General features: G+C 34.5%; 2 protein-coding genes across 2 annotated transcripts in view; one reads left to right on the top strand and one right to left on the bottom strand.

Moving 5' to 3' along the window:
- Nucleotides 1–1,317, top strand: part of LOC149815086 (FAD/NAD(P)-binding oxidoreductase) — a 98,196-nt gene extending 96,879 nt beyond the window's left edge. The window contains exons 12-13 of the mRNA XM_089988937.1: nt 971–1,039; nt 1,177–1,317. Of these exons, the coding sequence (XP_089845063.1) occupies nt 971–1,039; nt 1,177–1,233 (126 nt within the window). The 3' untranslated portion in view covers nt 1,234–1,317. The remainder of the gene's footprint in view (nt 1–970; nt 1,040–1,176) is intronic.
- Nucleotides 1,318–1,450: 133 nt separating this feature from the next.
- LOC149815087 (tail fiber) lies at nt 1,451–3,815 on the bottom strand. Its single transcript, XM_089988938.1, has 3 exons — nt 3,664–3,815; nt 2,767–2,998; nt 1,451–1,864 (listed from the first exon to the last, which is right to left on the bottom strand). Exons 1-3 carry the CDS (start codon nt 3,765–3,767, stop codon nt 1,568–1,570), a joined length of 633 nt encoding a protein of 210 aa, XP_089845064.1. The 5' UTR covers nt 3,768–3,815; the 3' UTR covers nt 1,451–1,567.
- Between the last annotated feature and the right edge of the window lie 14,266 nt (nt 3,816–18,081).

Raw genomic sequence — 18,081 nt, forward strand, 5'->3', positions numbered from 1 at the left:
ACTCTTTCAGAAAGAGTTCTTACATTTAGCTACCCGGATTTGTGAACTTTTAGGTATAACTTGAGCAGTATTCAGTTACAGAGCCTATTTCAAGGAAAAGTTGATCCTTTCTAATGTATTGGACCTTAACCTGAAACTTCTAACACATCTATTGTTATCTTACATTGATCAGCGCTATCCCCCAGCTTGATTAGAAAAGCGTTTATCTTAGATTCAAGCAAATGTCCTTAGAGTAGTTCTGAACTTTTCAGGCAAGCATGTACTTAAATTTTTTTAGCAAACTAGAAAACCATTACATTTGAGTGAAAATTATTGATGCCGCTGCCTTCCTTTGAAAAGACAACCAAAGTTTGTATAACCTAGCTAGAAATTAGCAAGAATCCAAACAAATACCAGTATCCTCATGTCTCCTTTCATGCCGTGTCAACAAGCCTTTTCCATTGTCATGGACAGCCATGCCCAACAGCAAATGGCAGTAAAATAAACTAAAGGTAGAACACAACCAACCATTGATGTGGTAACAGAAATGCTTGACTTCATGGACATTACGGAGGCTAGCAAAATACTGAGAAGTCCAAAAAACCTGGCAAGCGCCCAATAGGAAGGTTGATATATTACAAGGTAACTGGCTTATCACCACTAAAAGTCATAGGATATAAGGTAACGGAGAGATTTAGGATGCTACCACATAAAGGTGCGCCCTGAACTAAGGATCAGAGCCCTCATACTTGCTGAAAACTTGGGCCTTTTGGCCCTCTGGGTGTACTTCAAGCTTTCCCTCATGACAGTAATGCTCATATATATATATATATATATATAATGTGTGTGTGTGTGTGCGTGTTGGGGGGAATTTGCTAGTTTTCTAGAGCATCAAACGTTTTCAGGAGTTTCCAAATGAGAATCATAAGGTAGCTTTCCAATTACTCTTTGTTAAATTACTTGGCCACCAATAAATTTATTGTGGTTTCAGGCATGTGGTCCTCCTGGAATGATGAAACACATATCTGGAGATAAGGCCAAAGATGGATCACAAGGCGAAGTATGTGAAATACCACAACCTCGTATTTCTTGCATGCAGAAAGATAAATTGCATGACCTTTCCATTGTAGTTGTTCTTTTTCATCTGCTTTACATTGTATATGTCCTCAATATCAAAATACTTGACTTTACATGCAGCTCTCAGGACTTCTTAAGGAACTTGGGTACACAGAAGACATGGTGTATAAGTTTTGACAAGAGACACTTGCAGTGCTGCATATTTAATTATCATGAGGTGGTTAAGAGAGTGAGCTTTGAGGGCTTTTTGTTCTCTGTTACTTAGAAACTGCAATAGGCTAATTCTCCTTGCAGTGCTATGCAGGAAATGAGATGATTTTAGTGCATACTCTCCATGTTATCATGTAATAAGGTACTAAATGCATGAGTGATGAAAAGAAAAAGTATACACATAAAAAAAAACCATGCAGCATTTCTTAATAATAAATCTTTCGAGAACAAGATCTATGGAAAAAAATCTTTCAATACTTCTTAGCCGTACAAATTTCTACAGAAATTCATCCATCATATCTCATTTCAGCTTGGATTTAGACGAGCTCTGCAGTGGTTTTGCGAGTGGCTGACCCTGTTGCCTTCTGGTCACCTTCTTGAAATCGTATTTCACGGATGAAAATGCGAAAAACAGTGCAAGAAACATTGTTGGGTAGATAAAAACTGCTGTTGATGGATCTGTATTTGCAGGTTTTCCAAGAAGGCTTTCTTTGACAAGGCCCCAGACTACTAGAAGCGTTCCAAACATGCTCATCCTCCCTGGTTTCATGAGGCCAACAAAAGCCCCAGCAACAGAAAAGTAACTTCCAGCAAGAACCTGGAATGAAAAAAGAAGCATGAACAATGTTTTAGTTGAAGTAAAAGGGAGCGATCTAGTTCAAAGAACAGTACATTAGACCTTGTAAGATCAAAATTCTTGATCAATGGAGAATCAATATCAGCATTTTTTGTTTAATGAGATATAAAAGCAGGTGGTTGACTCGCTTCATGCGAAGAATGATAGCAGGAGTGGGTGCACTTCACGATTGACACAACATTATCACCATCCACATAAAGCACCTCAGCAGATGAAGGTTGACGCAAAGTATATGTGGAGTACTTTTCACAATGTATGCTTTCTGTTTTGTACAGGTTGAATGTAAGATATATGGGGCCCTGCCCACAAGGTCTCCGGACACATGGTTAGGTGGGTTGGCTTAAGGCATTCAAGTTGAAGGATGTTGTGAGTCCAATACCAGGGGTAGGCATCCCTTGCCATAAGGCAGGGACAATAAACAAGGCTACAATCAACGTCGTGGCACTTGTCAGCCAGGATAAGACATCTGAATTTCTCCCCATTATCAAATTAAAGATATATAATAGTCTCAGCACTGATTTCACACATTATCTTCCTCTAATTTGGTTCCATTGCCTACATGAACCGGAGCCACTCGAACCCAGAGCTAGCTGGTTCTCTCAGAAATGCCTTTGAGGTGCAGCAGTTGACTGGACATCTAGGGGTAAAACACTGTTTCAAGGTGGAGTCAGGGGGGTACATTCTACTCTATAACTTCAGATGCTCTGTATGAAATGAAACATTTGATGCGTGATCAGTGTATGGGTACATCCCCAAATACACTGTTTTCACATGGTGGGCATGTTAATGAAGCTTCTAACACATACCATTCATAGATTTGAAATTAGAATTTGATGCATTCAGATATGAAAGATGAAGAGTACCTCTAGACGCTGAAGATCAACCAATGCAGAGGCATTTTTAGCATCTGTTAAATTGTAGATGTTGAGTATATCGTTCCATCTAGGAATGGTCATGTTTGAGATGAGACCATCTACTACTGCACCAGGATAAAGGAGAGCCTTCACTACGGCAGTGGGGAAGATTTCGCTGGCAACCAATTGGGACGACGTTACGGCCATTGGCGTCGTGCACAGCCCAGATCTGCATGGTACCCTGAGAAACCAAATTCAAGCATATGCTTATGAGTTATAGCCTACTTTTTAGACCAGATCGTGTGATTGAAACCATAGATCAGAAATTTTCCCTCAATTGATGCTTCTGTTTGAGAAGAAAAGGATACCCATCATAATCAAAGGCGAGATCTTGCCTTCCCTTCGTTTGAAATACGTATTGGGGTTTCGTCTCAAAATGAGAGTTCAGCAACTGGATTTGGCTTTAAGCTATATTGCATGAATTACCCATTGCACCAAGGATGTAATCCTAAGTAGGGCAACACTATCGAGCTCAGTTGCCACACCCACTCAATTTCCCAACAACACACGTATTCACAATGCTCCAGTGCAAGAGCACATCCAAATCTTGTTTTTGGGCATGCTTCACTTTGTTAATTATCTAAGGCAAAAGTGGTACCCCTCTCCCCCTCAAGGAAAATGAGGAAAGTGGATGCTGAAAACTGGTGAAAACATGGAATGGTTGATCGTGATTTTGCTTAAAAAGCAGGGATCTCAATGAGGGACGGATCAAGACAGATGATTTTTTTTCCAGCGGTGGGCTGCTAAGGCAAAATCATGGTTGGATCGTTCTATTAGGGAAAAAGGCAAGGGATTGTGGGGGAGTGGACGATTAAGAATCTAACAAAATCAGACAGACACACCAACCTGAAGAGAGGGATCTGAAGGATGATAAGGAGGAAGAAGACGCGAGAAGCGACGGTGGAGAGTCGGGCTGTCCAACCGCCGCCTGAGGAACCTCCCGTTGCCATCTCTTCTCTTGTCTCCTTTCTTTGCGAAAAGGTAAAGATTTTCCTTTTGGGTTAAAAAAAACATGAAAGCAGAGGTCCCTATTTTCTACAGCTGGCAGCAAGGCCTGCACTGGGCTTGATTTTCCCGTGTCATCAAAGTAAAATTTTATCATCAGTTAATTTTTTGATTGAGTAAATATGAAAAATCGCCGACCTGATCACTTTTACAAAAGGAATAATATTAGCTCATGCTATCGAATCGTTTGGCCAACGACTCAGGTATATTGGCTGATACTGATTTTCAAGTGAATCCGGCTAAAAAGTATTCTATGTCAATCATAACATGACATGTGTTAAAAACCAATAAAATAATATAACAAAAAAAATTTAAGCATTTTTTTATATTTATTAAATATGTGTTTGTTGGTAGTGCAAAGTTGACATAAAAGTTATTCGGACTAAAGACGTCGTGAGTTAAAATTTGAGCAAGGTGATCATGTGTTTTTGAAAATATCTTCCTTTAAGGAAAAGATGCACTTTGGTCAAAGAGGAAAATTAAGTCCAAGATATATTAGACCCTTTAAGATACTCGCGAGAGTTGGTCAGACGGCATACCGATTGGCTTTGCCTCATTCCTTGTCTTGAATTCACAACGTATTTCACTTCTCTATATTGCAAAAGTATGTGTATGATCCCTCCCACATATTGAATGCAGTCGAGTCAGTATTGAAAATTCAGAATGATATAAGCATGAGTGAGAAACCCATAAAAATCTTAGATGCGAAAGTACATAAGCTGACAAAACAAAAAAATATCATTGGTATTGGTCAGATGGGGTCATCATAACAAAAATGTGGCTACATAAGAGCGCAAATCAAACATTTGTGTACAATTTTCATAATTGTTTTCATATAAGATTCAGGATGAATCTTCTTTTAAGAGGGTAGAATTGTAAAACCCCTTGATGATTTCGTTGGGTGGAGAGAAAAAAATAAGGGAAAACGGTTCTCCCAAAATCGAGAATCGCCTTCCCCACAATTTGCATAGAGAGGAGGGGGGAGGATAAACCTCACCCCCCATGATTGATGGGTGAGGGTGAGATTTATCTTCACCCACCGCAAGGGCTATAAAAAGCCCTCACTATGCATCTCCTCCGCCCATCGGTGAAACCAGAGAATGACACGGTGAAAAAAAGAAATGAGGAGCAGTAGAGAAGGAGCTTACCGAAATCTCACATGGCGACATTAGGTATGCTACTCTTTCTTCTCCTTTTTTTCGATCGAATAGAGGGCCAACAACCGTGGTTGCTGGCATGTTGCAGAACAAAGAAAAAAAAGAGAAAAAACTTCTTTGTTGAGAGAAAGAGAGAGAGGGTCGGTTGGCTGCTTTGCAAGAGAGAGAGAGAGAGAGAGAGAGAGAGAGAGAGAGAGAGAGAGAGAGGGCCGACTTTGACGGCCGCCCCTCTGCATCTAAAGAAAAAAAAGAAGAGATGGAAGGGGGTTGTGCCCCTTGTGTCGTTCCTTTTATATGGGATGACCAAACCAGGTCGGTCTGGGTGCAACCCAGACCGAACCATACAGTCTGGGCTGGGTGCGACCCTATAAGCTTTTTATCAATACTGCTAGCAAACATCCGATCAACTGCCTTCACATTGCCAACCTTGATCAATGACATCAGAGTTGTGAATACATTATCGTGCTATTCTTCGGTATGGGGAACGAGCAAGTCTGCTAGACTGTTCATGGGTATTCTTGTTACTACCTTATTAACTGTGATTTCGCTTCCATATTCTGCCATCTTTGCCAAGACAATGGAGACATTTGTCTGAATCACAGGCTTATCAGTATCTTCCATCAGGTTAGCAAACTTACCAATTGCATCTTCACCTTCGAGTGATTGATGGTATTTAATATAATCATTTTTGCTGAATGTGTTCATCATGCATCTAGCAACATCAGTCGTGATTTCTGGAGATCCAACTGAGATAAGATCAGCAACTTTTGGTCCAAGAGTACAACTAAAACTAGCATTGCTTGTTTCCAACTCAGAGATTCAGCTTGTATCTCATGCACATCACATACCTTTCATCCCCATTTCATCGATTATGACTCATCATCTTCTACTTTTTTTTTTTTGTATTATCGTGCGTTTGCATCTGGAACCATTGGGAAGCTTTTGATCTAAAAGCCCTATGTGTGCTGAAATTTTGCCCATGAAGTGTCACCTTCATGAATTAAGGCATCATGCCCAATCTGCCTATGTCTGTCTAATTTTTTTTTTTTTTTGATATAATGTCTTTTGAGTTATCATTTCAAACTGCTGCTTTTTTCAAGAACCATCTTCAGATCATGAAGTTTAAAGGTTTAAATACGAGATTTAATATGCTCAAAAGGAGATTATGCACGAAAGGCACTTCTTAGACGGATTTCTTTATGTTAAGCCCAAAATGGGACTTGCGTAAACCTTGTGAAGGAAGTTCAAGGAAACCCATGGGATGAAGATGCATTGCCAAGGAATGTGTGTAAATGGGTATAAAAATCATAGAAATGGGTTCCCTGTGTCTTGTCCTCTCTCTATAATGGAACAGGTTCTTAATGTGGGAAGGAAAAAGCTGGAAGACAATACACCAGGAAAAATCCCTCTTTACTGGTTGATCCCACTCTGTAATAGTGATATCTTCAGTTTGAGTGGTCCAGTTGAAGCCAATTCAGACTTCACTCATGTAGCATCGCCATCTTTTTGACATTCATTGCAAAGTTATGAGGTCGGTACATATATAAGCTCTCTTTGAAATTAAAAGATTATGGATTATGTGCTTTTATACATTCTCCTGTATCATGAAACTATCAGATTAACAGAACAATCTTGGGCTTTAATAATACAGGGGCTATCTCACAGCCTGGCTAAAAAAAAAAAAGAGAAAGGGGAGAAGAATACGTTTGAGGTGTTAATTGTTTATTGAATATACAGGGACAAACAACTCATTTTTTTTTTCCTTTAAGATCCATCCCTTTGAAGTCCAGCATTTTGTTTATACGCAGCTTGTTTGACCTAATGCAAATCCTTGTTCTGCTGTAAAATTTTATACTGTTTATTGTAAAATTTATTTGCTGTGAAGATGTTAGTATTACCGCTGCCAAGTGAATTCATCTGTTGTTTATATTGCTGCCACAATTTCATATCATGCCAACACTCTCACTGTAGCACAACATTCCTTTATGCACCTACAGCATGAGCACATTCCATTGATACTTGCCCTCCTTATTGCATAAGCATACTGCCCATCTACACATAGCATCCACCATCCATTCAATCTGCCTTATATTTATGCTTCCTGCAAAACCCACTGTTCATCATTATTCACCTTCATTTCTTATGTTCATAACGTTTGCCACTTAGCTTCACCTGCATCCTCCTTACTTACAATACTCCCTACATTTCATAAATAATACAACACTCATTATATATACTAATCCCTTATCACCTGTAGCAAACTCCAGCTTCACACCTTTACACCATTCCTTCACCCAGCCGTGTTGTTGAATCTCCTGTATATCAACCTTCATCACTTGTGGCAGCATCTCAACTAGATATTTTGAAAGTTCTAAAAACCTAATCAATATTGATAAAATAAAATTGTGAAAAATCTAAGTGAAAGCTAACACATATAAGAAAATTCTATAAAAAAGATTTGGTTAAAAGAGTTCTCAGTAAATCCCAGGAAATTCTTCAATTCAGGATAAATTTCTACAGTAGACAGGATCTGTCTTATATTTCGTCTCAATAAGGTCCAGTCTTAGAATTTTCATAATTTTGTTACAACTTATTTTGCAGTTCAGTTTCTTGAATTGTGTTCTTGACATGTTAGGGCAACCTTAGTTAAATGTTCAAAGCTAAAACAAATTATTGTGATTTTTGGTAGACTGGTGATGTTTACTTAATTAGTTGATAGTAAAGCTATAAGTGATAGTAAAGGTAATTAAGAAGTCATAGTTTGTGAAGTTAAACAAGAAGTTGTTGCTAAATCTTTCTTCAAAACGGTTTGACATAAATGAACATGGATTTAGGCACATATACAATTTTCAGAATTTTTAGAACCTATATTGCATTAATCTATTCTAATAACCACACATAAACATCCTGGAACCAAACAAGTTCTAATGAAAAAATTAAATTTAAGCCTTCCCGAACCATTTTTTTCTTTAAAAGCCAAATCTAGTCTAGTTTTGAAAATTATTTTTCCCAATGCTCCCGTGGTGACAAGAATCCACCAAAACAAGTTTTCTAACTTGAAAAATAGGTTTTAAAAAGGTGTTTTCAGGTTTGATCCTTATTGGTTCAGATCTAGAAATTGATCTTACACATATCTTATGTGTTTGGATCAATCTATGTCTACTTGATTAGTGTATTTACCTCGTTCGGGTTTTCTAATTGGTGAAATCCTATTCGGACTCTATTTTCACATAAGCGATTTCCACGGTAACGCTTCCAGTGGAACTCTCTTCCATGACACAAACACGCCCTTAGCGGACACAATTGTCACGAGTTTGTGCATTCGGCCCTTCGTTCGATTTTTGGGCATCCAACAATACCCGCGCTATATATATATATATATATATATATATATATATATATATATATATATATATATATATATATATATATATATATATATATATATATATATATATATATGGGCCTCTGCATCAGACCAACTATCACAAATGTTGTCAACATGAGCACATAAATCCATTTGGACCACTCAGAACAGGTCATGCAGTGATTTACCAAATTGAACTATAGACCAGGTATTAGCATGAATTCAGTTAAGTTTGACCCAAACCCATGCAGCACCGTGATCAACATGAAGTAAACATATAAAAAGCACCTAGAAAATCATCCGAAATTCAGACTCAGCAAACGTTTTCAAGGGGAAAAAATTTATTCATTGATTTCAACAAAAACGTCGGCTACATGCCCAATGAACCCTCCTATTCTTATTCACCACCCAGCCCAAAAAAGGAATAAATTAATAACCTACTCTCTTGCAGTACAAATAACAAAAAGAAAATAAGGAAAAAAAGAAGAAGGGAGAAAACAAGAAGACCCTAATGACGTAAATATACTTAACATGATAAACCAATTTCCCCGTATTCATCTCTTCAAGCATACTCATGATAGAAACACCAAGGAAAATGAAACTCAATTCAATGCAATTATCCATACGCATATCAAGATCACAACCCCAAACTATAGTAAGACGATTTCTTGGTGAAAATCGAATAAAGCCACGAACACGAAGGCAACAAGAATTCCACAAAAAATACATGAATAGTGAATACAACAAAACTATAGGGCAAGAACCCCTACCTCATTGGATTCGCCGTTGGAGGAGCCTTCCCTTGAGCGACCATCTTTTTTTCCAGCAATAACTACAACAAAACATACTTTTAGTGACAGTTTTTTTGTCACTAAAGACCCCAAGATCTAATAATAAAAGCCCCAAGAACTTTACTATATGTTTTAGTGACAGGTCAAGCCGTCACTAAATAACACCTCTAGTGACGGTGCCACAAGAGGGCACCTACAGTGATGGCTAGCTTTGGCTATCACTATAAGTATTTGCTTCGAAACACAACACTTAGTGATGGTTTCAACCATCACTAAGTCTTTCTTTTGCAAAAAAACAAAAATTAAGTTTTATTTTATATAATTTATATTTATATTTAAATATATTTATACTTTTTTATTTACATGAATAGATAGTTAAATATATTTACATAAATATCATGCATGTCCACACGCACGACCAATCTGCAGTGGTGATGGAGAATTCGATGACCGTGATGGGAGGCCTACCAACTATGCATAGGGTATAGCAAGTGTAAAGGTAGGGTGTAGCTGATGAAGTTGATGATGATGCCCAGGGAGTAATAATAATGCTGCAAGTGAGATGGAATGAGGAAGACATTAAGTTATACAAGAAGCAGTTAAAAGTGATGTAGTCATAAGCGATATATAAGAACCAGTTGATAAATGGAATGATGAGAATCTTGTGGATAATGTGCATATATCTAGGGCACATTTATATATTGAGCTTAGTCCTTTGGAGAACATCTCATTGTCCCAAACAGTTAACGATAAGAGGATCACTGCAGATGATGTGAAACTACATGGGCAAACCAGTGTTGGTGATCTTCATGACAGTAAGTTGGATGACACACAACCTTCTAATGTAGATGACAAATCTAGATAAAGGTTGTTGAATTTTCTAATTTATGCTTGAGCTTAATGTGTTATTTTTATTGTTAATCTTGAAAGTTGAAAATATAGAAATGTTGCATGCATAGAAGTAAATAGAGCGATATATATAATAAATTTTGATTTAGTTTGTGCAATCGATTAGTTTATTTTGGATAGTAGTGATGACGACCACAATGAAGAATCAAATGATAGCAATGATGATGACTATACCATGTTGGTTGAGTAGAAATAAAAAATGATAGGAGAGAACCAAGACAATGATGATAAGGAATAAATAATGGTGGGTGAGAACGATACACAAATGACATTTGGAAAGTCAAACCCTTGGTCCTCGTTCAATAATTTTTTTCATTCAATAAAGCGCAATTGAAAATCATTTATGCACATACATCTGAGTTGTATGTCGAGTTTAACAATGAAAAACTCAATAATTGTAAACGGTTTCAATAGTTAACAACAAACTCAAATGATGGAGAAATTACTTGTGGTAAAAGGTTTAATGATCTTCATCATTGTTGTGAGTTTTTTGAAAGATTATGTTATCAAAATTAACTATAAAGCAAAATTTATGAAGAACTACAGTAATAAAGTCACTATCGCATGCATGAGAAAAAAAATGCAGACTATGGTTGACTGCCCCCAGAATATTCATTACACAAAGATGTGCAAAGCATCGTTCTTTCTTATAAAGAGGTATGAAAGGGAGCATACATGTGATAGAGTAATGGGCAATCTCATAGTGAACAACACATTTTCTAAGTAGATTTCACATGTTATGCACAAACACTTACATGACAACCCGAAAATGACTCCAAGAAAAATTATGAATGACATAAGTCGTGAGAAAAATATTGAGGTTAGTTACAAACAAGCATAGCATGGACGAAAATTAACCAGGGAGGCGATATATGGTTTATTCGAAGAGTCTTTCAGGATGCTTCCCATCTATTTCGATCATTTGAGTGCGGCTAACCAAGGATCACTGGGCATCATCAAGATCGATCAAAGAGAATGATTTCAAAACTTGTTTTTATCCTTTTGTCCATGCATCGATGGGTTTTTGAAAGGATGTCTTTCAATTCCTATCGTAGATGATACATTCCTTAAAGAAAAATATGTGGGTATATTGTTGTCGGCCCATGGTATGGATCCTAGAAGTAAGATATTTTTTGTAGCATTTATAGTTATAGATAAGGAGTCATGAGCATGGTTTTTTAAGCATTTAAAAGAAAAAAAATGGGCTTCGACGATGATAAATATAAAGATAAAGCAGAGTTGATAGTTATCTCAGATAGACACTTAGGTCTTCAGTATATTGTCCCCACAAATGACCTAAATGTCATGTTGAATTTTGCATAAAGCACCTGACTGGTAATTTTTTTAAGAAATTTGGTGTACCACTCAATGCACTCTGGTAGAGCGCAACTTGAGCAGCTACGAGACAACAGTGCAATTATTTTATAAAAAAGATCCAAGAGCAAAATGAATTTGCATACCTATATGTGACTAAGGAAGTGGTTGAGAAACATTGGGCTAACAATCACTTTCTAGAAATAAGGTATGGGTGTTTAACCTCTAATATAGCAGAAAGTTTCAATTCGTGGATTTTTTCCATATATGACAAGCCTCTAGTGCCTCTTATTGAGATGCTTCATCTCATACTGATAAAACTTTATGAGAAAAGAAATATTAGTAGACAAAAAATATCAAATGTTGTTGTGCTTGAGGTAAAAGAGAAGCTAGATGAACTTAAGAGAAAGGCACAACTACTATGTGTGTCAGTAGTACATTGCCTCCAACATTTGTATGAAGCCCATGGTTGATCTTACTGCTACAATGTTGATCTTGAGAAGCAGACATGCTCTTATCAAGAGTGGCAGGTTAGCGGGACTTCATGTTCATATGCGATCTCATGCATTTTGTATGAGGACAAACTACTAGAGAATTACTGTGATAAATTCTTCATAGTTAAATCGTGTTGAGTTGCATATAGTACATATTCATTTTTTTCAATAGCAGATGACGTAAATTAGGGTGACCTAAGGTTAAGAGGTATAACATAACACAAGGTTGTTGTATCATACAAGTGCAGTGTATATGGTGAGGTTGGCTACAATAGGCGAAAATACTCATAAATGTATATATGAGTATTCAATGCTTTGAAAAAGTATTTAGCTAGTGGTTTTTAATGAATTGCTTCTTTGTAATTTATATATTGTTTTTCAATGAACTGCTCTAATGTCTTATGTGTATTGTATATATATATATTGTTGATCAAAATGTTGGAGATATAGTACAATAACATTACTTGTTCAATAATGTATTTATTTTTCTCAAGTACTCGTTAGGTTAAATGTTGTATTGCAAGTTCATTTTTTTGCAGGGTGGTTTGATAAACGAACTCGTAATTACTTTGCACATATTTGTTAACTCAATTCATATATGTATCTATTCTTAACTTGGTATATGATTATTAAAGGTATGATTATGGAATATGTCTTAATATACATGCAATACTTGGGCTTAGGCAAAGAATTAAATTTCATGCAAGTATGTTGTATATTATGTTATATTTTTTATGTAAGCTATTGTTAATTGTTTACTAATTACCATTTTTCAAAATGATGTATCTATTTAAAGAAATCATATGATGAAATTGTATAAATATTAAGAAAGTTTATTTGCAGTGGGCCAAAAAGAAGGTTGAAAGAGAGGAAAAGAGGGTATCAAACAATGAGGTACTAGATGGCAAGGATAAGTTAGCTAAGCTCTAGAGAATCTTAGGGAGTATACATTGATGGTTATGTATATTCTATTTTGACAATAAAAAATATAGATTTAATTTTGATAGATGAACAAGAACTTGGATGTCATTTGGATATAAAGTTCATTCATGGTTGTATTTGACCAAACTTAGTTGTAATTTTTCATGTTAGGTTGACAAAATTTATAGTTGTGTGGTTATGTTTGTCGATAAATTTTAGTTGTAAATTCTAGAAGTTTTGTTTGTATATATTGTTACATTATTAAACAAATGAATCTGTTATATAACAGTAAAATTTAAAGAAAAAATATCATACATTTGATAAAATTCCGCACATAAGTAGGAAATTTGCATATTCTGAAGGAAATTTACATATATACAAAATTTGCAAAGAAAATTTGCATAAAAATTCACATATTTAGTTAGAAATTCATAAATTTAGGAGAAATTTGCATGTTTTGTATACGTGTGATCTGTTATGTATATGTGAAAATTTTGCATCCTTTTGTGAAGTTTTACATATAAGGAAAAAATTTGCATATTTAGGAGAAAATTTGCATATTTTATATGCATGCGATATGTTTTGTATATGTGTGAATTTCTCATCTTTTTACAAAATGTTGCATATAAAGAGAAAATTCACTTATTTTGAAGGAAACTTGCATATATACATGTGCATTTCTCATCCTTTTGCAAAAATAAAGTTGTTCATACATTGCATTCATTTCATTCTTTCACAAAATAAAAATGTTCATACATTGTATTCATGTCATTCTATCACAAAATGAATGAATGGTAATACATTGCATCTATTTAATTCTTTCACAAAATAAATTAGCTCATATATTGCATTCATTCAATTCTTTCATAAAATAAAGTAGCTCATATATTGCATTCAATTAATTCTTTCACATGAATGTTGCTTCTTAAGGCATCTTTAATGGAGAGAAAACAAAGTATCTGCAAAGGTATCTCCATCTCTTGGGCCTCAAAAATGATGTATATCACATCTTTGATAGAGAGAAAATACAGTATATCATTATTGATTCTATACTCTGTGTTGTTCTCTTAATTTTTCTTATCATACCCATACTATGTGATTGAACATTGACTGTGAGATACATCAACTCTATTTTGATGGAGAGAAAATACAATATAACATAGATTCTACATCATTCACGTTATCTATGATGAGAATAAATTTACAGATGATCAATTACAACACTCATGAACAACTTGCAAACTTTTTATTTCCTATCACACCCATACTATAAGATGCGCTTACATGAAAAACTCATTGTTGATGATTTTTCGTCGATGAAATACCATCAATCTTCTCACCATTGATACTTGGCCCTAGAAAAATGGTCATAATTTTTCACTTGTTGAAGACCACAAAAACTCTAGTTTTTACGAAACCCTATGATACAGAGCATTCTGAAGATCCGAGCTTTGAAGACGAATTAGATCCAAATCCAATTTTTAAGATCCAATCTAGGATGCAATCCAGGGCAGATCCAATCGAGCAGGACTATCAGGGTCTAATTGGATCTCTGCCAACCCAGACCCGTTTTGATTATCGTGCTACAATATCTGAGATATTTTGCATCTTTCTCAGAGATTGTATTTTTATTATTCGATTCCATTTTGGCATATAAGGAATCACATTAAATATATTTTTATTTTTAATATTTTTTTATTTTTTTTTAGAAGTCAGATTCTACGAATCTGGATAGTTCTGGTGCCCTGTAGGATTCTTTTATGGTACTAGAGGGTGTATAAGAAATGCGGGTAATTTTTATTTTTTTCGCATTTGCAATTTTCTAATGTATTTTTGGTGCAAGATCCAATTCGCTGCACGATCCAGATCTGGATCTCAATCCATCTCAGTGGAGCCCTAGTTGGCACCATTTTGGGGTGGACCAATTTGGGTATGGTTCAAATTCAACTTTGACTATTCCAAGTCAAAAATAGTTGTTGGACCTTTTTAATGCTCATGGCTACATATAGGCTAGTCATGTTTTGAGTTTTATCTAAATCTTTGTTTAAATACCTCAAAAATATTAATCTCTTTGTTGTTGTCGAATATTTGAAGTTTAATTCCTTTGATAATATCTCATATCATTTTCCAGAATTCAAAAATCCGTAGAGCCTTGTCAAAAATTAGAAAATTTTGAATTTTAGTTTGTTGGAAAGGTCTAGATCTGACCTTTGATTTATCAGTTGGGAGTTTTCTCAAGCTTTACTGTTTGCAGGGTCAAAACCCCCTTCAAACAATCTGTCTGTGGAGTCCGGAAGTCTGTCATAGAGTTGTTTGTCCGTCCAAGTCCGAGTTCCGAGTCCGTGGAACGAACACCGCTGGTTCGAATCAAGTATCTTTGGATTCGTTGGAAAGTTGTGCGAGTCACGCACAACTTTTATTTGGACTACATCTGTCGAAACAGAGTACACGAGTCCTGAAATTCTGTTCCACAAAGTCCTATTCAGACTCATTGTCGTATAAGCTTCTGCGTGTGTCAAGATTTGTTTGGATCTTGGATCGTGAATCGGTGTGTACCGAGTCCACATCTTGTTATTGCATCACCCTAGTTTTGTTTTTATACTATACTCGTACAACTTTTAATGCTTGAGGAATTCTTACATTAAAAAAAATAGAAATTCATAAATATTTTAGGAATTTCACAACCACCAATGCGAAACTCTTAACGAATTTCATACTCTAATTGGTTATATATATATATATATATATAGTTAAATTTGCATGCTAAAATAGAGCCTTTCATCGCCTAAAGTCGACAACATGCAAAAGTCTGTGAATACCATAAACTTTTTATGAATTCTGCATTGAAAGTAGACTTTTGTAACAACCAATGCAAAACTCTTGACAAAATTCACACTCTAATTGCTTATATATACACAAATTCGCATGTTAAAACAGAATTTTGCATCACTATAAGCCGATAGCATGCAAAAATACGTAAATTCCACAAACTTTTTATGAATTCTATAACGAATGGCAGACTTTTGCAACCACCAAGGTAAAACTCTTGATGAAATTCACAAGTAACGGATTTTCACAAGCAGTATCACAATATTCATACTATTTGTGTGAAATTCATGATTTCTGCAATAATATCGAGAGACTTGTGATGTAACACGCAAAAATTGGGAGACATTTGCACGTGCTAAGGGTAAAAATGTCTTAAAAAGTTAGGAACCTAAAAATTTTGACATCCAGCAAATTTCAAAATTTGTGAGGCATTTGGGAAAATACGCCAAATTTGTCATACAATATGATTATTTTTCATTTTCTATAACTGCCTAAAAAAAAGAGAACAAGAATGAAAAAAAGACTTAATTATTTTTGTTTTATTTAACTCTAAATTTAGGCCTCTAAATTGTATGAAAAAGCCAGTTTTTTTTGTTGACTAACCACATAGAGGTGTTCAACACAGTTAGCTTACAAAAGATCAATCCTAGGATCATATTTTTAAATATAAAAATATAATTTTTTGGGTCATAAATTTTTATACATTATGAACTGTTGATTTTTGAAGCCCTTAGACATCGTACCCTTGTAATCACATTCATTGAGTCCAATCTAAAGAAAAAATAAAAAATACAAAAAGAAGGTGATTCCTATTCAAAAGATTCGTACCTTCATTAGCATCATCATGAATTTATTCTTTAATTTAGGAGTCAATGAAAATTGAGTTTTTTATATTTATTTTTACTCAAAGAAACTTCTCCAGGCGTAGAGACCTAGTTGTGTTGGCTCAGCCTACTATACTTACAGACTTTATCCATGTCACCGTAAAACTCTAAGGGCTTACCCCTTAACTCCAGGGAGTCGCCAAGCTTCGGCTTATGCATGGGGATGACACCCCATGAGATTTGAACCTAGACTGCAGTCAAACCGTCTAGGCCCCATCCCACTATGCCAAACCCCTTGGGTCTTCAATGAAAATTGAGTTACTCATCACTAAACAACAACTAATTAAAAAATAAAAAGATAAAAAATCACAAGCATTTAAAATATGAAAAAAATAATGAAGACTTACAAACAAAAATAAGACATTCAATATAAAAATAAAAATTGACAAGTTATTTGAGACATTGAATACAAAAATCCTAGGTGATTTGAAAATATGAAAAATGACAAATAATTAAAGGATAAAAAATTAAATGGTAAAAGTTCAAAAATTAAAAGTGTCAAGTAACTTCAAATACTAAAAAATAATAATTTTCAAAATTTGAAAATTGAAATGCTTCCCATTAAATAGAAAATGATTTAAAATATGACAAAATAACAAGCAATCCAAAAATAAAAAATTTAATTAAAGTGGATACAAAGTTAAGAAATAAAAAGTAGAAAACAATTACAAATAATTTTGTTAAATGTAAAGTGACTTACACAATAAAAATAAAAACAAGTGAATTTGAAATATTAAAAATAGTAAACACTTTAAATAATAAACAAATGACTCGTCAATAAATGACAATTGATTTAATATTTAAAAATTGAGAGGATCAATGATCTAAAAAATTTTAAATAACAAATAATTTATACATAGCAAAAATATTAAAAAACTGAAATTATTTAAAAAATTAAATTACTTGCTATTAAGTGTGATAGTACTATGGATACAAAGTTAAGAAATAAAAAGTTAAAAATTATTTTGTTAAAGGTAAAGTGATTTAAACAATAAAAATAAAAAGTGAATTTGAAATATTACAAGTAGTAAACACTTTAAAAAATAAACAAATGATTTGTCAATAAATGACAATTGATTTAATATTTTAAAATTGAAAGGAACAATGATCTAAAAATTTTAAAATAACAAATAATTTATACATAGCAAAAATATTTAAAAACTGAAATTAGTTAAAAAAAAGATTAAAAGAACCCCAGTTTTTCAAAATTTGGAAATTGTAAATTTCAAGATTGAATCTATTGTGATTGTGTCCTGAAATTTTTACATAACACACACACACACGCACGCATACACAAGAACACGCACATGTGTCTGTGTGCATGTCTGCATATGCATGAGTGTTCATCATAGCTGCCTTAATATTTGAAGATTTCTTTAAAACAATACTTTTTGGCCATTTTCTTAATATTTTTAAAATATTATATGATTTTCTTTACTACAAGTTCTGAAAAAGACACGTCTTGCTGTTGAGCACACTTTTTAGCTTCTAGGCTGAATACTTAATTTTCTAGATTTTTCTTAGAATTTTTTGTGAAAATCCTATCTATAGGTGAAAGCTTAAATATGGCAAAAGTGAATGGTTTAGAAAAGC

The sequence above is a fragment of the Nuphar pumila genome, chromosome 15, assembly GCF_984573655.1.
Source record: "Nuphar pumila chromosome 15, dmNupPumi1.hap1.1, whole genome shotgun sequence".
In the NCBI taxonomy this organism is placed as follows: Eukaryota; Viridiplantae; Streptophyta; class Magnoliopsida; order Nymphaeales; family Nymphaeaceae; genus Nuphar; species Nuphar pumila.